Source organism: Petaurus breviceps, unplaced genomic scaffold, assembly GCF_028583685.1.
Source record: "Petaurus breviceps papuanus isolate PSGF00001 unplaced genomic scaffold, PetGlider_PUasm1.0 351202, whole genome shotgun sequence".
Lineage (NCBI taxonomy): Eukaryota > Metazoa > Chordata > Mammalia > Diprotodontia > Petauridae > Petaurus > Petaurus breviceps.
Genome location: NW_027186252.1, coordinates 14,560 through 35,650, shown reverse-complemented (window position 1 = coordinate 35,650; position 21,091 = coordinate 14,560). Strand labels below are relative to the sequence as shown.

Below are 21,091 nucleotides of genomic sequence, written 5' to 3'. Positions count from 1 at the left end.
TCTAATTCCTGGAGAAAGGTTTATGAATAAAGGAGATGAAAATAATTATTGTAGGCTCAACTTTTTCCTATCCCAGATCTATGATTTCACTAGTGCTGAGAATTTCCAGTGTGTAACATCCCTCCAGAGATGCAAATAGGACCTCCTCTGTCATTTATGCCTCAGAGAACTGTCTGGGGGTACCTCAGAAAGAAGGCATGAAGCCATGTCTTCCCAACTCTTCAGCTAGCCCTCCATTCCCCCTTCAGTTCAGGAGGATGGAAACTTTACTCAAATTCCCAAATTCTAGGAGTCTACATTTCCTGGTACTGAATGAACACTTCATGATAGCTGGAATAAAGCATAATTCTATAATCTCTGACTAGAGGTCCTCCTCTTCAGGTTGTTGTACAGTTGTTTTCAGTTTTCAGTCATGTCTGTCTCTAACACCTTCTTGGCAAAAGATACTGGAGTGTAGGGGTAACTAGGTGGTACAGTGAATAAAGCATGGACCCTGAAGTCAGGAGGACCTGAGCTCAAATCTGGTCTCAGACACTTCACATTTACTAGTTGTGTGACCTTGGGCTAGTCACTTAACCCCCAACTGCCCTGCATTCCCCCCTCCAAAAAAGACAAAAAAAAAATACTAGAGTGGTTTGCCACTTCTTTCTCCAGCTGATTCTAAAGATGGGGAAACTGAGGCAAACAGGGTTGAGTAACTTACTCAGGGATACGTGAGATTAGATTTGAACTCAAGATGAGTCTTGCTGACTCTAGGTCTGGTGCTCTATCCATTGTATATAAGTTTTATTTTCATGAACATGGAGTTTGTGTTTTGAAAAAGACACATATTTTAGGACTGGCTACCCTAAGAGTTTCAAACTCAGTTTAAACCAGGGGTTCACAAACCTCCAAAAGTTCCATGACTGAATTTCACGGTGTCTGTGAACTGAAATGAAGGGGAAAAAAATGCATTTTTATTTTCACTAACCTCTAAGTGATATTTAGCAATTTCTTTCATTTTTAAAAAACCTTCTGAGAAGTGAAAAACATACTTCACTAGACTGCCAAAGGGGTATGTGACACAAACAAGTTAAAAAACCTGGCATTCCTTGAGTATAAATTGATCTATCATTTTTATTTAGAAATAACTTATTATCACTCAACTCCTCAATTGCAATCAAACTGAATTAAACATATCAAACTCTAAGAAATAATTATTAATCTGCTACAAATACTTTTAATTTTTATAACTGCTATGACTATACATCATGTAACATCAAGAATCGAAATTATAGGTAAGCCCAAAGGCAAGAGAAATAAATATATGGTAAATAGAAGCAAGAATAATAGGAGATTAGAGACCCAAATCCGGAAGGGTCATCAGAGCCTATTATTTAATAGTTGAAGAAACTGAGGCTGAGGGAATAGGGAATACTCATAGGAGGAGAAAGTTAATCAGACTTCTCTAAATCCAGTCAGCTCACTCTACAATGCTTTGTCTGAGCCAAAAGATATCACTGTTATATAATCAGAAATGGCACTACTGAGCCTGTCAATATAGAAGAGTGAGGGATAGCAAATAGAACCTGAGAGACATCTACAATATATTAAAAGAACCAGGGAGAGGCCTCTAATAAATTGGGAACTCACCCCTCCCCCCAAATAAGAGACTTCTAAAAAAGGCATGAACAAGGATCATGCCAAAAGGTATAGTAGTGACCTTGACCAGGGCAAAGAGTCGAAGATGCTTTCAAAAGCCTGAAATAAGAAACTGGAAAAAAGAAACAGTTAATTCGTTAAACATACAACAGTCAAATACAAATATCAAGCAATTGCTTTTTGACAAAATTTTCCCAGAACTGCCCAGGATTAAATAGTCAATTACTTAAAAGAAATATATTAGAAATGTTACTCAAGCAAGAAAGGGAAGGGCGATCATTGAAAGTATATAACCTATGAGCTATACTAAGATTTTGTAATTCAGTCATTTTCAGTTGTGTTCAACTCTTTGTGACCCTATTTTAGGCAAAGATACTGGAGTGGTTTGCCATTTCCTTTTCCAGCTGATTTTACAGATGAGGAAACTGAGGGAAACAGGGTCAAGGGACTTGCCCGTATGCGTGTGTGTCTATTTAAAACTATCAGATAGATTTAATTGCTAAGGCATTATCAATAATCTTTGAAAGACTATGGAGAATGAAAGAAGTACTTTAGTTTTGGAAGAAGGACAAATGTCTTAATTTCCAAAACAGAAAAGGCGATGAATTCTGTAAACTATAGGTCAGAGAATCTGATTTAGATTCCTAGGAAACCTCTAGAAAGTATTATTAGAAGGATATTAGTGAGCATCTAGAAAAGGAATCAATGATGACAAAAAAACTATGCCAGGCTTGTTTACTATGTGTAATGGGAAAATTTTTAAGAATTTTTAAGAACTTCCCTGCCCCAAGGCTAAAATGCACCTGGAGCCTGGGATGGGAGGCTTGTTTTTCAGAGACACTTTTTGATTGGCCAGTAGGTCCAGAAGGTTGTTACATTCTCTGAGCCAGGAGAAGGCTATATAAACCCTGATTTGAGGCTTTGTTTTGGGGCTCTCTTTGAGAAGTGTTTTGTGATTTGATCAGATGAGACTCTGGGTAGCCATTGTCGAGAGCCCCCTGGCTTTGAAAAACCCAGATGTTGATTTGGTATGGATGTAATGGTTGGACAGTTTGGAAACCTGTCTACTTGATCTGTTTCTCTGTCTTGATAATTCTGTCTGTATACTCTGAAGTTCGAGGTGCTGACCTTTTTCCACTGAACTAGGTAAACGATATATACTTGACTGATTAAAGTAAGCTTGTTAACCAATTTTGAGTTACTTTCCTTTAGCAAAGCAGATCTAAGAACCTGTGTTGGCAGCCACCCTGGGGATGCTGGGGTTCTTGCTGCTACACTATGGCTAATGCTCTGAAGCAGCAGCATCAAGGCTGGTTGAATAGCTTGCTACCTATGTGGCATCCAACTTCCATGTCTCAGCTGAAGAATGTGGAAGCCAGGAACCTGCAGAGTCTCCAAAATAAGTTCTTGGACTGCTATGTGTCCCTCTCAAATCATAGTATGAACTGGACAACTACAGTGAGCCCAGAGTTGGAGGCCTACATGCCCTCGGTGATAGTACATGGTTTTGGGGATGGCATGGTTCTCTGGATCTCAAAAATGGACTCACTGAGTATTCAACATAGAGTGCAAACATACAACCTACTGGGCTTTGAGAGAAGCTCAAGATCAATTTTTCTTGATGGTGCGCAGGGTGCTGAAGATGAGTTTGTGACCTCAACGTAGACCTCATGGGAGACTATCGGTATTCCCAATATGATTCTCTTGGGGCACAGCTTCAGAGGATTCCTTGCCACATTTTGCTTTATCAAGCATCCTGAAAGAGTCAGCTACGTCATCCTCATAGACCTATAGGATTTACCCACTTTGGACTGGCTCAAGTGAAATCTGGGCACCCCCAACCTAGTTCAAGGCTATTGCCACTGTCCTGGGGCATTCCAAACCTTTAGCTATCTTAAGGGTGCCTAGACCCTAGAGGACTGGCCTGGTGTAGTGATTCCATCCTGACTTTAAGCAAAAAATCACTGATTTCTTTGATGATAATCATATCAAAATATATATACCACTGTAATACCCAGAATTGAAGGTGTAAGAGAGCATTCAAGGTATTATGGAGTCCACCTAATTTGGAAAGTTGTAACTATTACTATGACCAATGGAGTCAACATGAGAAAGTAAAACTTCAGAGGCCAGGCTTTTATGTCTATGCATTGGAATGTGATTCACACCTTATCTATACACACTAACCACACATCTTCAATACTGTGGTAGAAGAGATCTGTGAGTCAGTTGACTTGAGCTGCCACACTCAGAGAAAGGGAAAAAGAGAGCACAGAGATTCAGCCCTCATTCATTTTCCTCTCTGCTTCCCTCTCTCCTTATCCTCACCAACTAATATACTACCTAGGAAGAGTCTTCATTGGGGCAACCAGGTGGCTCAGCAAGTAAGAGAACCGGCTCCAGTGTTGGGATGACCTAGGGATTAAATCCGGGCTCCCCGGATACTTAGCACCACACCCAGAAATAACTGGCCGAGTAACCTTGAGCAAGTTACTTAACCCCAACTGCTTAAAAAAAAAAGTCTTCATACTCTTCAGAGGGAGGGGGCAGGACAACAGTCATGAACAGCTCTTCCTGAACACATCGTGAAGCTGAGTAGTGGCCTTGAGTTGCCTAACCTAGGAATTTCCATAAAGGATCTTGGATCACCATCTTGTTTTCTCATGCCAAAGCCATGATTTAATAATAATTTAATTATAATAATTAATATAAATAATATAATAGCATAATTATATTATATAAATCAGATAATTATATAAAATTATAAATTGTATAAATTACATAAATAATAAATAAAATGATTCATGTAATATAATAATTAATTTAATAATTTAAGTGTTGCACAAAACCAAAGATCTCTTCATGTATTCTACTCTCTACTTTCCTGATACATACTTTGCCAAAGGATAGGGGTCATCTCTCCCCATCTAGAATGGAGAAACTAGAATTATCAAGCCTTTCCCAGATTGGGAATTCCCCATGACCATTGCTGGGGATAAGCCCTGTGTGGAATAGGCCTCTTTCCTTTTATTTTCCCACCTTTCATCTCTGGATAAGACCCTGTAGCACAGACTCACTTTCATTACACTGAACCTATCCTGAAGTCTGAAATCCTTATTTCCTTGGGTTCCTTAGAATGATAAAATCTTAGAGCTACCTTCAATTCTATTCTAGTCCCTTTATCTTATATAGGAAGAAATTGAGGCATAAAAAAATAAGTTATCTAAGGGCATAAAGTTACTCAGTGCAAAAATGGGGACTAAGTCTCAGGTTTCCTCTAGTGTCTATTGTCACTCTATATCCAATTATTTTTAATCTTGTAGAATGAAATTGGTCCAGCTGCCATATATATATATAGACACATCTGTCAGCTCATTCACATCTCAATGTTCTACTTCCACCTGTGATGAGCAGCATTGCCTCTCCTGCTTCCATCTCATCTTGGGCTGCCATTAAACCACAGACTTAGTCCAGTATTGAGCTTTTTCCTTCTGACTATTCTCTGGGAGACCTTAAGAGTTTTCCCTCCGGGCCTTGGGCATTAAAGCCCCTCATGGATTACCAGTGATCCCTGATGGAGAGACAAGGGCAATGATTTCATCCCCTCTCCCATTGCTGACTGCCCCAGTATTAACAAAATCTTGCCACCAGCTATAAGTCCCCAACACATAGTCCCTGTTGCCATTGGGGGAAAGTCATGGCAACTTATCTTCACCGTAGAGATTGCTCTCATTATGTGACCCTCAAACTCAGCCTTTTGGTAGTGTTGCCAGTTTAGTCCTGCTACTTATCTATCAACATCACATATCTCAATGGTGTAATGCTATAGGTCCTTGCCCTGGGATGGCAAGTAGTGTCGATGAGACTGGCTACCTAATCCAGACTATCTTCGATCTACACCCCCACACTCCCTTTACAAGTTTTGTTATTAACCATATATTTCTAATGTATTTGTACCTGATGCTTTATACCAGCCTATTCATCCTGGGGCCCTTTTCTATATTAATTTAAAAAAAAAAAAACAGCTCATACCAAAATAACCTCATTTTTTTGTTTTTTTCTTTTGGACATGGCACTAGACTGGCAGACAAGGAGAAAGCTTTAGATAAAATTTATCTAGATTTTAGGAAAACACTTAATATTCTCTCAAGATAACCTTGTAGACAAGATAGGGACATATAGACCTGATAACAGTACAGCCACTTGGATCAGAACTTTTTGAATGGACACGACTTAAGAGTAGTCATTAATGGTTTGATGTCAGCTTAGAAGGTGATCTTAAGTAGAAGGCCCCAGAGGAAGCTTTACTCTGCCCTCTGCTATTTAATACTTTTATCAATGACTTGAAGGCATAACAGAGATGGCTTATGAAATTTGCAATTAGCAAAAAGTAGAAAGGCATATCTGAGATGTTAAATGAAAAACTAAGAACATAAAAAGATTTTGATGGGTGAAATCTAATATGATTAAATTTAAGAAGAGTAAAATCCCACTTCAAAAATAATATTTACAAATACAATATTGGGGAAGAAGGACTAGAAAGTAGCTCATCAAAAAAAGATCTTTAGATTTAGTAAAGTGAAAGCTCATTATGAGTCAACTATGTGAAACAGACAGAAAAAAACCAGAACTAATACCAACTTATACCTTCATTAGGATTGGAGTAATATCCAGAATCCTGACAGAGATCAGTTTTTTAAAAGTACAAAGATAGAGAAAATGATCTCTAGATAGCTCTAGATTCTCTTTGAGAAAGATCTGAGAATATTAGTAGACTACACGCCCAGGATGAAGCACTGTAACAAGATCAGAAAAAAAAAAAAGGAAACTGATATCATCTAATGCTATATCAAGAAGAATAGAGTATCTAGAACGAGGAAGGTGACAGCCTTACTATATTCTGTGATTATCAGAATACTTTGTATACTTCTGGATTTGTATCTAGCATAAATATTATCCAATTTTTTTTGTCAAGAAATGAATTTTTAAAAATTCAGGGTAAATCTCATAGCAAAAATATACAATATTAATCCGTTTTAAATTTTAAGATTGCCATTTGTACTGTTCTCTATTGGGAGATCCACTGAAAACTGGATGGGTATGGGGGACTAGAGGGTGAACTAGATATTTTGCAGCTCTCTAAGTCTGAGTCTGTGATTAAGAGATTAATAAGTTTACAAACTCTGAAGTCAAATAAATATCCATTGTGAGTAGGATGCTTAGTCCTAAAAGCAGAGAAAGAAATCATAAACTAAAGCTACAGAGTGTCAAATGACTTTTAAAAAAGCATTTCAGTGTTCCCTCCCCATATATTAAATAACGAATAGAAGCTATATGGAGACATATTTTGGATGAATTTGAAGAGCAGCTTTCTAAGTTGTCCAACAATATAACGAGCAATCCTCATAGTCAGTGTGCTCCCTGTCACATAAAGTATTCGGTTAGGGACTAGATACATAGGCGATAAAAAAAAAAAAACAACTCAGGCAAAATGCATAGATATTAATGAATGCCTTCAATTAAGTACATTAAGCACACTCTAGGGGCGACTAGGTGGTGCTGGTGCAGTAAATAGAACACCGGCCCTGGACTCAGGAGGACCTGAGTTCAAATTCAGCCTCAGACACTTAACACTTACTAGCCATGTGACCTTGAGCAAGTCACTTAACCCCAATTGCCCTGCCTTCCCCTTTTCCCCCCACCACAAAAAAAAAGAAAATACCCTACCTTTTTTTCCTTGAGACAGGATCACCATATCCTGCACTTTCTTATATCTGCTCAAACAATGTCTAAGATCTTCAATTTTTCGATCCTATGAGAAAGTCATATTAGCTATATTGTTACTATGAGAAAGGGTATTTATGGTACTGAAGCCCTGCTTAAGTAGTGAACTTGGATAATTATTCATGCCTTTCAATAAAGGCTTATTAAATCTTCACAAAAGAAGTGTGTATGCATGTATGTATGAGTCTATGTCTGCGTGAATTCAGGGCAAAAATAACTGAGGGAACGTAAGAGTAGGAAGAAAAATGGACATCAGAAGAAAGAAGAGCTCATTTTGTTCCACTGGAATAAAAATTATGAACATGAAGGAATAAGAGAAAAATTAAAAAGGAAAATAAAAAGAACAGGCAAGAATCAGAAAACAAATAGATCATGAACAGATAAGAAAGACCTAAAACATGATATAACTAATTCAATGCTTATTAGCAAAATGATAAAGTAGCATACTGGCCATATTGTACTTTAAAATGTTATTTTTACTCAACCTCTCAGATAACAGGTAGATTTTTATGACTTAAATCTTTCTGCACTCAAAAGAATTAGTGTATCAAATTGGAGACAGCCAAGTTCGACTCATAAAAGTTAGTGTAGCTGGCACTTTCTTTTCCTCTTCTTCTTCTTCAGAAAGCCACAACTGAAATTAGAAACTCTCATGTAAAGGGAAGGAATCTTAGTCACTAGTTTTGACTAGGCCTCAAGTGTGTCCTGCCATTTATTTGCACAAGAAAATACTGTTAATGAAAGGTAGGCATTTGCTATGGCATCAAACAAAAATTTGATTTTGTCCATATCTACCTTTTCCTCATTTGCTGCCATCAGCGACTCCATAGATTTTTTCATTTTCTGTACTTCAATATCTGGAAATACACAATATCCCAAGAGTCAGTCTAGGTCGCACCACTATAGCATGGGTGGACTGTTGGCAAATGGGAGACATGTAACTTCTTTAGTTTTCAGATTAAAATGTTTTAATATAAACCTATTAAATGATTATTTTTATTTATAAAAACTGAACTTAAAATACGCACACAAAATGGTAAACTAAATGTGAAAAGTCGAAAATGAACACATTCAGCTTTGACCACCCAACCCACTGCCTCTGCTACCCCTTTCTCAACCTTCCCTGCCACTGATGCCTCTCCCAAAACATGAGAACTACAAAAATCTACCCAGAAGAATGAAAATGAACTTTTAATAATAACAAAAATTTTTTTTAATCCCCGAAGAAAGCAAAGCCATCTGTAATAGGCAATGGATGAATGTGACAGACTGTGTCCAGAATGAGGTAAGAGCTAATGATGTTTAGTCATAACCATTAAAATATATGAATGACAACAGCTTGGTGCAGTGGTAGAGGTGAGTACTGAGATAAACACACATGCTAAATGATGACTTCTTGAAAAGGTGAGCTATTATTAATGTTCCACAGAAAAAGATAAATACTTTGCTTCATCTATAAACTTCCAGACTATTAAAACAGTTTTTAAAGAAGGATCAAATAGGACAGATGCTTACAGCATTTCATATTTCTACCCAAATTTACCACAAAAATAATTCATCTATATACATAGCATTTTAAGGTTTACAAAGTGCTTTTTTTTCTAAAAAAAAAAAAATCAAATGATATAGATTTTTGAGGGGTGTGGGTGAGGTCTAGCATAGAAACCCCCCACCACCACCACCACCAATGCCAACTGGCAACTGGTCTATAACTCAGTTACCCAAGGCATTGAGAGGTTAAGTGACTCGTTCATGGTCACACAGTTTATATGTATGAACCTAAGTTTCCCTAACTCTATAATCATCCTTTTAACCACTATACCATGGTACCTCTAATGACATAGAAAGGGCAAGTATTAGTAGCCCCATTTATAGGTGAAGAAACTTAAATCTCAGAGAAGGATTTAGCTACAGTTGGGCAATGTCAGAGCTGGGCTCTGAATCCTGTTTTCTTCATTCTACACTTACTACTTTTTCTAGTATATCTTTCTGCCTGAGACAATAAGATGTAATGGTTAGAGAGCCGGTCACTAAGATAGAAAGATCTGGGTGCAAGTCCTGCCTGTGACCCTTAATGGTTATGTGACCTTAGGTAAGTAACTCATGTAACCTCTAGGTACTCCACGCAGTCCTGCAAGACTACGCATCAACCTGAATTAGTGAAGGTTATCTATCTGGGAGTCCCCTACACCAATGACATCCCAGGTCCAGACTTCATCCAGTCCCTAGATTCTTATCACATTCTGCTTTCATTCTAAGCATTCTTCCTTACACATATAAGCATAATAGTGCTGAAGGGAGTATGTTGTTCTTGTGGACTGATGAGGTTTAAAAATCTTTCTTTTTCAGACAAATTTGGAAGTCAGGTATAATTTGCTATCTAAAGGAGAGTTCCAGTGTCAGAAAAAGAACTGAATTTTGAGTTACAAGACAGAATTTGAGAACCAAAAACTTCTTTGGAGTTCACTCTGCTATAAAATGGGGCTAATAATCTACTTTGTAAACCTTAAAGTATTATTATCAATGAGTTAACTTTTGTTTTGGTGGTTCACTGTAAACTGGCTCTTGGAGCCAGAACCAAATGATGAGCTTGAATGTACAGAAGAATGCTCGATCCTTCGGTTTATTTGTTTAATGCTATGAAGACACAAAAAGCTTATTGATGAAACAATTTGACAGGTTTGGTGAAAGCAACATTTTAATATATGCAAAGTTACACGGATCACACTTCTGAAATGGGTAAATGTTGATGTAAAAATTCTATAAAGCTTACTTTTTTCTTTGAGCTTCTTTTTACAGTTTTCATCTGTGCAGGAAAACCCAGTGGATTGGAAGTTAGCTTAAGTTATAAAACGAGATTGTATTTTTAGCCTTTTCTATTTTGTGATCATTACCAGTTTCTAGGGAGTACCAAAAACATGACACTAAATTCAATAAAACTAACTTTTTAAGTGCTTTTATCCCACAGGTCTGTTCTATGCCAGCACCTCAGTTAAAATACCGTTCAATGTATCATACTAAAAAGACCATTGGCCTTGGAATCAAGGATTCTGGCTCTTCCACTAACTTGCTTCCTTATCTACATGATGAAAGGGATTCTATGACATGACATCTGCAATAATCTCCTTTTCCAAGTCAGGCTGGTTCCACTTTGCCAAACTGTCTTCAATCAGGCAGAAGTACCTCATGGAGTTGCCAAGGGTAAGGAAGAATGTCTCTCCCTTTTTTCCCAAGGAGAGAAGAGGATTCCACACCCCTTCTCTATTCTCATTCTACATGCAGTGCAGAAGGAAAGCTCTGCAAACTTAGGAACAACTCTGGGGCATGATAATGGTCTCTAGCCCTTCAACACTGTTTTGTTGTATACATGTACCAATTATAAGAATTTACTAGTTCAATAAGTCTATGAAGAAAATACACAATCTGTCAAAATGAAGAGAACTACTAAGAAAAAAAACTGACTCTTTTTTACCCTAGATCTTTATAGTTAAGACAGGGGGTATTCTGGAGTCAGTTCATACTATCTACTGAGAGCCAATTGGATATTTGTTAGATATTAGCCAATTGTTATATTTACAGTGTTAGCATTTAAACTTTCAGAAACTAGCAAATGCTAAAAATTGGGGCTTGATTTTATATATATAAAATAATGTAATATTATAGAATATATAAAATCAAGCCTTGATTCATATACACACATATACACATATAATATATGCTATATTTTATACATATATATATATATATATATATATATATATGGGGGACAATTTTTTCATTTTGAAAAACTGATGGAGAAAATGTTAATTATGCAGTTAAACTTAGGTGTGTTATGTGTACCTTTTTTTTTCCTTAAGAGCTGGTTGTTAAACATTTTTTCTGGAACATCTCTGGTTCTATATACCTTGGAGGATTTCATGATAAGACAGAACTATATGGCCTCTGGAAGTATTTTCTAACCTCTGTTCTAACTCATCTTACCTCTATCAATCACTTCAATTCCTTCTCCTTTCATTTTGCAAACCAGTTTTTCTTGTAATCTTTTTACTTCAGATTCTTTTTCTTCCAGCTGTTCTTTTAAAGCTGCAAGTTCATCCTGAATATAATATAGAATAACTTGGCTAAAGTTATTTAACTTTATTTGTTTATTTTTTTATTTATCAGAGATTATTTTAAAATATGTATCACATATGTCTTAATGTTCAAGTGAAATCTTTCTGAGAATTTAAGAGTCAAATCTCAGAATCCAACCAATTACACCAAAGGCCAATTAAAGTATGACCAATTAAAGATAATATAGCTACAATTTTAATAAATGTCAGGGAGTAGGCTATCAAATGGGAGAGAGATAAAATATAAGAGATAATTCAGGCCTCTGCAAAATTTGAATATTATACTAGGAAAAGGCTTGCTCACTATTTATTTATTTATGTTTTTTTTTTGATAACAAAAGATAAATGGATTCCATGTCTTAAATGAGGATGGCAAAATATAATGGATAGATGCTAACGTTCATGCCATTTCATCAGAACAAGATAACAGCCATATTTATCATACAGAAATAGAGCTCTTTCACACATCAGGCCAACTTTACCAGAACATGAGACCAGTTAACATTCATGACCAAAGCAAAAGAATAAAAGCCAATGTAACAATTGAGAAAATATAATAATAATAACAATTAGTGGGCATGGAACATTGTATATATCTTTAAATGGGTTTGATGTATTGATCAGTTTTACTGGTTTTGCCCCTCAGCTTCCCATTTTCCTTTCCTTTATCTTCTCTTTTTAAAAATATTCTTTGTTCTATGGGATAACTGCGGGGAAAGGAGAAGGTACAAGGATATTGGAAGAAATTTAGACAATGTAAAAAATATCAATAAAATATATTTTTAAGATGAAAAAGAGGTTAAAATAATAACCAGTACTTCGCAAGTGGTCAGTTCTCAAGCTTCTTAATTGCATGACTGTTTTCTTTGTATAGCATTTTGGGGGAAAGCTCTTAAACTGGATTCAATTAATAGTAAGATTGATGGGTGGGGTTTTTTTTTTGGGGGGGGGGTGCCATTTAAACTCAGAAACTGAAGCTTATGAACACTAAGAAACATAACCTTTATCAAAATCACTTTAAAAAAAGAAAGCCTCATGGGGCGGCTAGGTGTTGAAGTGAATAAAGCACCGGCCATGGAGTCAGGAGAACCTGGGTTCAGATCTGGCCTCAGACACTTAACACAAAAAATAGTCATGTGACCTTGGGCAAGTCACTTAACCCCATTTGCCATCCAAAAAGCAAAAAAAAGCCTCTTGAGAGAATATAGCCTTTTTTGAGTACCCAGCAGGTATATATGTAACATGACACTTCTCATACAATTAAGAAAAAAAGAATATTCAGAATCCCTCAAAGGACCCATTTAATTTTTTTTTTATTAAAGGTAATAGCAGGAGCATAGAAAAAAAGAGTGGAAAGAAAAAGAATTCCAGTCTCTCTGTGGTATGAAATAATTGTCAGACCAACAGCATTTAACCTTCTATCTCCCTCACTGCCTTTCCCCTTTTTTCCTCTTTCAAAAGATGCACAGATGATAGAATCAAATATAGTTTACTTTGAAGATGAAATTAGCTTCTTTACAAGGTAAAATTTTATGGATTAATGACCTAACAAATAGAGACTTAGGTCTAATCCAAGTTTAAGTTATATTGAACTTTCAAATTCATTTTCCCCATTCCATCCTTTTTCTTTCCCCCAACTCTACTCACTTGTGTTTTTGTTTTAATTGTTGTTCCAAAAATTTCCTGAAAGGTAGGATATAATCATGCTTAAGGATATTTTAATAAGTAATTTATGACTTTCAAAATAATCAGGCTACATGTCACAAAGAAAAATTAATGCACATTAAGAGAGCATGCCAGTCACATGGAGACATAAACACAGTTTAACGGGAAACACAAAGGTCCAACCATCCATCGTTTACTCCACCTTCAATGTCTGGCATTTTTGTTCCAGTCGCTGCTTTTCGTACTGCATCTGCCCCACTTTGATTTTCATGCTAGAAAGTTTGGCCATTAAAGACTGGTAACAGAGATAGAGCAGTGAAAGAAAACTAAAGATAGAAACAAAAACAAAAACAAAGCTACATAGCTTAGAGAAGGGAATCAGTTTACAAGGAGATTACATAAACAGAGAAATGGTAAATTAAGATTTTCATGATAAATCAAATTCTGGTTTTCCTTCAGTGTCACAGGGGGTACTTTAGGAGTTTCCCATTTGAGTGAATTCTTTTTACATCCATTATTCTTCATTTTCCATATTTTTATATTATTGGGGTGTGGTCTGAATTAACACATTTTAGGACTGTGTATAAGTAGTAAGAGCCACTTACTTTGGTAGATTTAAGCTTTTTCTCATATTGAAGCCTCTCACTGTCCATTTCACCAACTCTTAATCTCAAATCATCAATTTCCTGCATTAGGCCCTGTCATCAAAAAAAAAAAAAAATGGAAAAGCAATAAAGGAAATGTCATCAGTGTAAGGGTTATGGGATTTAAAGATCTCCCATGCCCCATGGACATGCTGACATAGCAGAGCAAGAAAAAAAAAAAAGCCGAGCTAACGGTCCTGTGGTTGGCAGTTGGTGGCAGTTGCCTTTTTTTTTTTTTTTGAGTTAAGACTCCTGCTGAGGACTGCCAGGGGCCGGAGCTGCTGGGAGCGCTCTTCCAGGACACTGGGTGGTTGTTGTGAGTGGGGAGAGGAGGACCTTTGCCTGAGGTAGCCTGTTCTGTTTTAAAGGCTTGAGAATGTGGGTGCTTTCTACTTTATCTACCTGTGCCAATGTCATAACTACTCTGATGGCTTTCACTTTCTGGTTTTGGGACTCAGTCTTTTGGTATCTTAATAAATTTTCTAGTTTATTTCCCCAAATGGCAAACCTGATGTATTTTGTGATGGATAATTATATCAGCATATTTGTAATCTCTATAGGCATTGTGAATATGGCATTGCTGATACATTTGGCGACGAGGATGGGGTCACAAAATGTCAGGCCTCTATTTGGAAGCAGTGGGGCTTTAGAGGGAGAAATGGCTATTCCAGGATGGGAGGATTTGCCTTATTCCTCTCTAGCCAGAGAATGGGCTAAAAGCACAGGGCCCTGTGAAAACTGGGAACCAAGGCTAAAAGAGGGAGAACCTGGAGATTTGGAAAGATGTTTGAAAGGAATACCCATAGAACCAGGCAAAGAACTGGCAGGAGTGTGCAGGAGAGGCTGGGTGCTGCTAACAAGTTATCGCCTTATGTGTAAAAGTAGGGATAAGCTGATGGAGGAAAGAGCTCGGATGGCTAGAGAGTCAGCTGGTTTGCCTGAGGATTCTTCTGTGTCACAGCATTCAGAAGAGCAAACTGGAGGGACTCATGTGGTCCAGGAGCAAGCTACTGTTCATGTAGCTAAAAGGAAGCAAAAAACTAGCAGAACGAATGTGCATGCAGCTTTTGTACAGGCTGGGCAGAGTTGCCCTGACAGCTTCGAGGAGAATGTGTGTGAGGAGAATGGAACAAGGTTAGATGAGGAGTCTCCTAATGTAGAAGCTCTCCCCCTACGAAGAAGAAGGCAGGAGAACCACCGAGGCAAAACAGAGTCCAGGGAGATAATTGAGGATTTCACTCAACAGGAGATCACTGATATATTGAGTAGATTTACCCAAAGAATGGGGGAGTCTTTAGTGTCTTGGATAGTAAGAATCACTGATGAAGGCGCAGGAGGAATAACACTGGACAATGAGGACTGTTTAAAATTCATAAGTATCAGTCAGAATCCTTTTGTACACCAGGCTTTTAGGGATCACCATATGCAAGGAGGAAATAACAAAACAAGTCTTCTAGCTTTAGCTGCAGAAGGTTGCAAAAAGCAATATCCAACTGAATCTATGTGGCCTAGGGGAGACAGACCCTGGTACTCACTTAGAGACTGTATGAGAAAGTTAAAGGAGGAGGTAATGAAAACTGCTATCCTGATTGGAGATGCAAATGCATATTATGATACCCCCCTAGGAGTTCCTCATAGAAATATCATAGTGAAGACGGCTCCTCCTGCATATAAGCACCTAATTCTGACTCTTTTAATTGGAGAAATAGGGCACCCTCTTTCAGAGGTGCTGGATAAGATTTCACAATTAAGCGATTTAGGGGAATGGGAAAAAGACAAATTGCCTCGAGAGAGAAGAGTAAACAGCCAGAGGATTCAGAGACAAAATAGACCCACAAGAAGGGAACTGTTTACTGCTCTATTAAGAGCTGGGGTGGACTTTAGAAGAATAGATGGTATTCCAACTGAAGAGCTGCATAAGCTGTACCAAGAAAAGGTACTTAGCATTAGAATGAACAGGGAAGCAGGAACCACCTCCGCAGGTATTTCTGAATCTGAATCTTTGTATCCAAGTTTGCCCCACCTTCAGGGGAAATAGGAGATAGGCCAAGCCCCAGCCCAGATAAAAGAAATATGCAGAAGAGATTGCAGACCCCATATTGGTTTAACAATATATTGGAAGAATGGATCAACTACTGTGACTAGGGCACTGATTGATACTGGGGCTGAGGCCACACTTATCTATGGAAACCCTGATAAGTTTAAACATGGAACTCCTATTACCATCACAGGTCTTGGAGACACTGAAATATCAAGCCATCAAAATAGAACAAGGAGGACAGTGTCATATATTCACTGATTCATGGGCGGTAGCTAATGGGTTAGCTACATGGATGCCCATGTGGAAAAATGAAAATTGGGAAATTCATAGCAAACAAGTCTGGGGCAAAGAATTATGGGAAGATATCTGGAACATGTCTTTGGTCACTGACTTGTCAGTTTTTCATGTAGATGCTCACGTGGCCCCCACCACACCAGAACGTGAGTACAATGCTCATGCTGATCGACTGGCAAAGATTGCTACTGAACATATTGTTCCTACTTTGACAATAACTGATGATCTGGTATTAGCAAAATGGGTCCACCAAACAGCAGGCCATTTGGGGGTCCAGGCCACACACCAGTGGGCACAAGATCGAGGTATTAGTATCTCTCATTCACTGTTAAAACAGATAGCAGAAGAATGTCATATATGTCAATTGGAAAAGGAGCGAACTGTTCCTCGGGTAGTAACTGGAGAGATAGCAAGAGGAAAAGTCCCAGCCCAAATTTGGCAAACAGATTATATTGGTCCACTACCACTGGATAAAGGATGCAGATTTATATGTACTTGTGTTGATACCTATTCAGGTGTACTAGTAGCTTGTCCTTATAAGAATGCAACCCAGAAAAACACTTGTAAAACCCTAGATCTCATAAGTCTATATTATGGAACCCCAATGCAGATTCAAAGTGACAATGGGTCACATTTCAAAGGCAATGAAATGAAGAAGTATTGTATACTAAACAATATAGAATGGATATATCATATTCCATATTATCCAGAAGCATCTGGGTTAATTGAAAGAATGAATGGATTACTGAAAGAACAGTTGAGGAAGTTAAGTTCCAATAATTCATATCAACATTGGAAGGATAATTTGTTCATGGCTTTGCGTAATTTGAATAATAGACCATTGGGAGGAAGTACACCTCTAGCCAGAATGATGACCCCAAATCTGCAAATTAGAAAACAACAAACACACAAGATCCCAAATATTGAGTATTGGACCTTGAGGCCAGATGTCCCAGCACCGTACCCAGGACCACTTGGTTCGGTGGGGTATGATTTACATTGTTTAGAGGACTTTTGGTTGGACAGGAAAGAAGTAAGAAAAATTTCCACTGGGATATGCATAAGAATCCCTAAAAATCACTTTGGACAGATTTTACCCAAATCAGGATTAGCAGCTCAAGGAATACATGTATTGGCTGGAGTAATAGATTCTAATTATCAAGGAGAAATTGTTGTAACATTCCAGAACTTAGGTGAAGGGCCCATACAGATTCACAAGAATGATAGGATAGTTCAAGTGATTATCGTTCCTTGTAAAACAATGCCACTTGTAAAAACTGACCCTCCTTCCAAAATAACTGTCACAGGAACTAAAGGATTTGGTTCTACTGATAGAATAAAATCAGGAGCTAAAGTATGGGTAAAACGGAAGCCAGATGATGTTCCAAAGGTTGCAGAGATTATAGCATATGGGAAGGATAACACTGTAACTATTGTTTATTCTGGAGAAGATGATTACAAAATTGTACCCTTAAATCATTTATTCTACCGTGAGTGAGGCTACAATAGTCTAGTTATTGTTCTTGATTTTTTGTTTGTTCACCTTGTTTGTTAGATTTGTTTCCACAGGCTTGGTACCCTCCATCTGTAGATGCCTGATAGCTTAAGCTGGATGTCACCCCCTGTCTGCAACTGTGATGTGTCACCCTTGGACCTGGCATCAAGCATATTAAGAACTGACCTCTCAAATGGGACCCCAATGGACAGGGACAGCTCTACATCCGATTTCAGCAGCAAGTAGCCATAGAAGAAGAGATCTTCACCCCTTACCACAAGATTTTGGGGCCCCATTTGTTCGGCGTGGGGGGAATGATGGGGAGCTTGTGCTCAAGCCCCACCCTAAAATATGGTTTTTTGTGTTTATTGTGTGCTATTCTTGTTATATTGTTGTGAAATTTTGTTGACACCAGTTATTCCTACTGTATTTTTGCCAAGTAAGGGACATGAAAGATCTTGGGGCCGAATGTAAGGGTTATGGGATTTAAAGATCTCCCATGCCCCATGGACGTGCTGACATAGCAGAGCAAGAAAAAAGAAAAGCCGAGATAACGGTCCTGCGGTTGGCAGTTGGTGGCAGTTGCCTTTTTTTTTTTTTTTGAGTTAAGACTCCTGCTGAGGACTGCCAGGGGCCGGAGCTGCTGGGATCGCTCTTCCAGGACGCTGGGTGGTTGCTGTGAGTGGGGAGAGGAGGACCTTTGCCTGAGGTAGCCTGTTCTGTTTTAAAGGCTTGAGAATGTGGGTGTTTTCTACTTTATCTACCTGTGCCAATGTCATAACTACTCTGATGGCTTTCACTTTCTGGTTTTGGGACTCAGTCTTTTGGTATCTTAATAAATTTTCTAGTTTATTTCCCCAAATGGCAAACCTGATGTATTTTGTGATGGATAATTATATCAGCATATTTGTAATCTCTATAGGCATTGTGAATATGGCATTGCTGATACAATCAGTCAAGGAAGGAAGAAAAAGCAAGGCAAAAAGTGAGAGAACTTTGAGCAATTCAGGAAGAGGAAAAAGAACAAATGCATTCATTAATTCATTTGGTTTTTCCTTGTTAAAAGGGAAGGATTTGTATTAAAATTTTGACCCATGTTATATATTGCTTATCACCAGGTACAAACGTAGGAATATAGACTTAGTGTTGGGAAAGGGCTCTTGGAGGTCAACTACTCCAACCCTTTCCTTCATTTAACATAAATAGAAACTGAAGCCCAGAGAGGTTAGGTAATATGCTCATTGCTAGTACATGAGAGAACTGGGATTTGAACCTAGATCCTCTGTTTCCAAATTGAGACCTCTTTCCATTCTACCATGCCTTTTTATTTATTGGCAGTTATTAAGTTTACAACAAAAAAGGAGCGAAAAGTGATGAATTTTTAAGTGTAGCTTAAAAATTAAGGGAAAGAAATCCTAGGAAAACAAAAGAAAAATGCAAACCAGAACATGAAGTGACTATAAATATTTCAATTATGTTGAAATTAAATGAATCTATTATTTGTGAAGCTTACAACTACCTTAATGTCTTCTTGATTTCACCCTTGTGCAGATCATAGCCCATATACAATTCTGGGAATAATCTCAGAGGATCAGATCACATTATGTCTACTGTTGATCCTTAATAGCTACAGATTTAATAAATTTCACAAAATAGATCAATAAAGTAAAGAAAAAAAACAAAAAAACCTAGTTTTTCTATCTTTTGAATATAATTTTTAGCCTTTTGAAGTAAGGCAGGATATGTTTTTAGAATATTATTATAAGGTTATTTTCAGTCCTGTTTCTTTTTTTTTTCAAATGCTTTATTAACTTCTGATTTATATCATTCATATCTGCCAGATTTTGAGTTACAAATTTTCTCCCCATTTTTCCCCTACCCACCACGCCAAAATAGCAGTCCCACAGGATATCCCCTCCTCCACTCTGCTCCCTCCCATACCCCTTTCCAGTTTTCCAGTGGATCTCTATGCCCCATTGCCTGTATATCTTATTTCCCAATTACATGTAAAATAGTATTAATAATAGTATATATATATATGAATATTTCATTTTAAAATTTGAATTCCAGATTCATTCCCTTCCTCCCTTGTCACCCACCCTTACTGGGAAGATAGGCAGTTCAGTATAGGTTGTAAATGTGTGGCTAATGGAAAAAAAATTACATAGTAGATATATTGTAAAAGATTGACTATATTTCCCTCCCTCCTATTCCACCTCCCACTTGTTCTATTCTCTACTTTGATTCCGTCCCTTCTCAAAAGAGTGCTTGGAACTTGGGTGCTTCCAACTTCCCTTCCTCTCACCCCCGCTTGCCCTCCCTTCCATCATCCCCCCCTCTCATCCCCTTTCCCCCCTACTCTCCTGGAGGGTGAGATACCCTATTTAGTGTGTATTTCATTACCTCCTCAAGCCAAATTCAATGGGAATAAGGTTGACCCATTCCCTTTTGCCTTCCTATTCTTTTCCATTGTAACCATTTTCCCTTCCCTCTTCTATATGAGATAGTTTACCCCATTCTGTCTCTCCCCATACCCTCTCATTATATTCCTCTCTCACCTCTTAATTTCACCTTTTAAGTATCATCCCTTCCTGTTAAATTGGTCCTGTTCCCTCTATCTATGTATACCTGAAAACATATATAAACATATATACTCATGAATACATATGTATTCATATGCCCATATACGCTCATATATAGACATATATGTGTGTGTATATATGTGTGTGTGTGTATGTATTTCTATTCCCTACAACTACTGAGAAAAGTTTTATAAATTATAATTATTGTTTTTCCACGTAGGAATGTTAATAGTTCAACTTTGATAAGTTCCTTATGATTTCTTTTCCCTGTTTACCTACCTTCTCATGCTTCTCTTGCTTCTTGTATCTGAATGTCAAATTTTCTATTCAACTCTGGGTTTTTCAGCAAGAATGCTTGAAAGTCCTCTTTTCCACTGAATGACCATATTTTCCCCTGAAACATGACACTCAGTTGTGCTGGGTAGGTGACTCTTGGTTTTAATCCCAGCTCCTTTGACCTCTGGAATATCATATTCCAAGCCCTTCAATCCCTCAGTGTAGAAGCTGCCAGATCCTGGGTTATCCTGATTGTGTTTCCACAATATTCAAATTGTTTCTTCCTGGCTTCTTGGAATAGTCTCTCCTTAATCTGGGAATTCTGGAACCTGGCTATAATATTCCTAGGAGTTTTCTTTTGGGGATCGTTTTCAGGAGGTGATCGGTGGATTCTTTCAACCTCTATTTTGCCCTCTGGTTCTAAAACATCAGGGCAGTTTTCTTTGAGAACTTCCTGGAGGATGATTTCTAGGTTCTTTCTTTGATCATGGCTTTCAGGTAGTCCAATAATTTTTAAATTATCTCTCCGGGATCTATTTTCCAGGTCAGTGGTTTTT

At 37.7% G+C, this 21,091-nt stretch overlaps 1 protein-coding gene and 1 pseudogene across 5 annotated transcripts in view; one reads left to right on the top strand and one right to left on the bottom strand.

Moving 5' to 3' along the window:
- Positions 1-21,091, bottom strand: part of LOC138168109 (liprin-beta-1-like) — a 41,962-nt gene that overhangs the window by 9,015 nt on the left and 11,856 nt on the right. For 2 of the 5 annotated variants that reach the window (XM_069097134.1, XM_069097136.1), the window contains exons 4-9: positions 13,808-13,900; positions 13,405-13,497; positions 11,407-11,521; positions 10,199-10,231; positions 8,221-8,282; positions 7,369-7,453 (exon numbers count right to left, since the gene is read on the bottom strand). In XM_069097134.1, coding sequence (XP_068953235.1) covers positions 7,369-7,453; positions 8,221-8,282; positions 10,199-10,231; positions 11,407-11,521; positions 13,405-13,497; positions 13,808-13,900 — 481 coding nt within the window. The remainder of the gene's footprint in view (positions 1-7,368; positions 7,454-8,220; positions 8,283-10,198; positions 10,232-11,406; positions 11,522-13,404; positions 13,498-13,807; positions 13,901-21,091) is intronic. The other 3 variants (XM_069097135.1, XM_069097137.1, XM_069097138.1) reach the window with 3 other exon arrangements.
- Positions 2,896-4,548, top strand: LOC138168108 ((Lyso)-N-acylphosphatidylethanolamine lipase pseudogene; annotated as a pseudogene).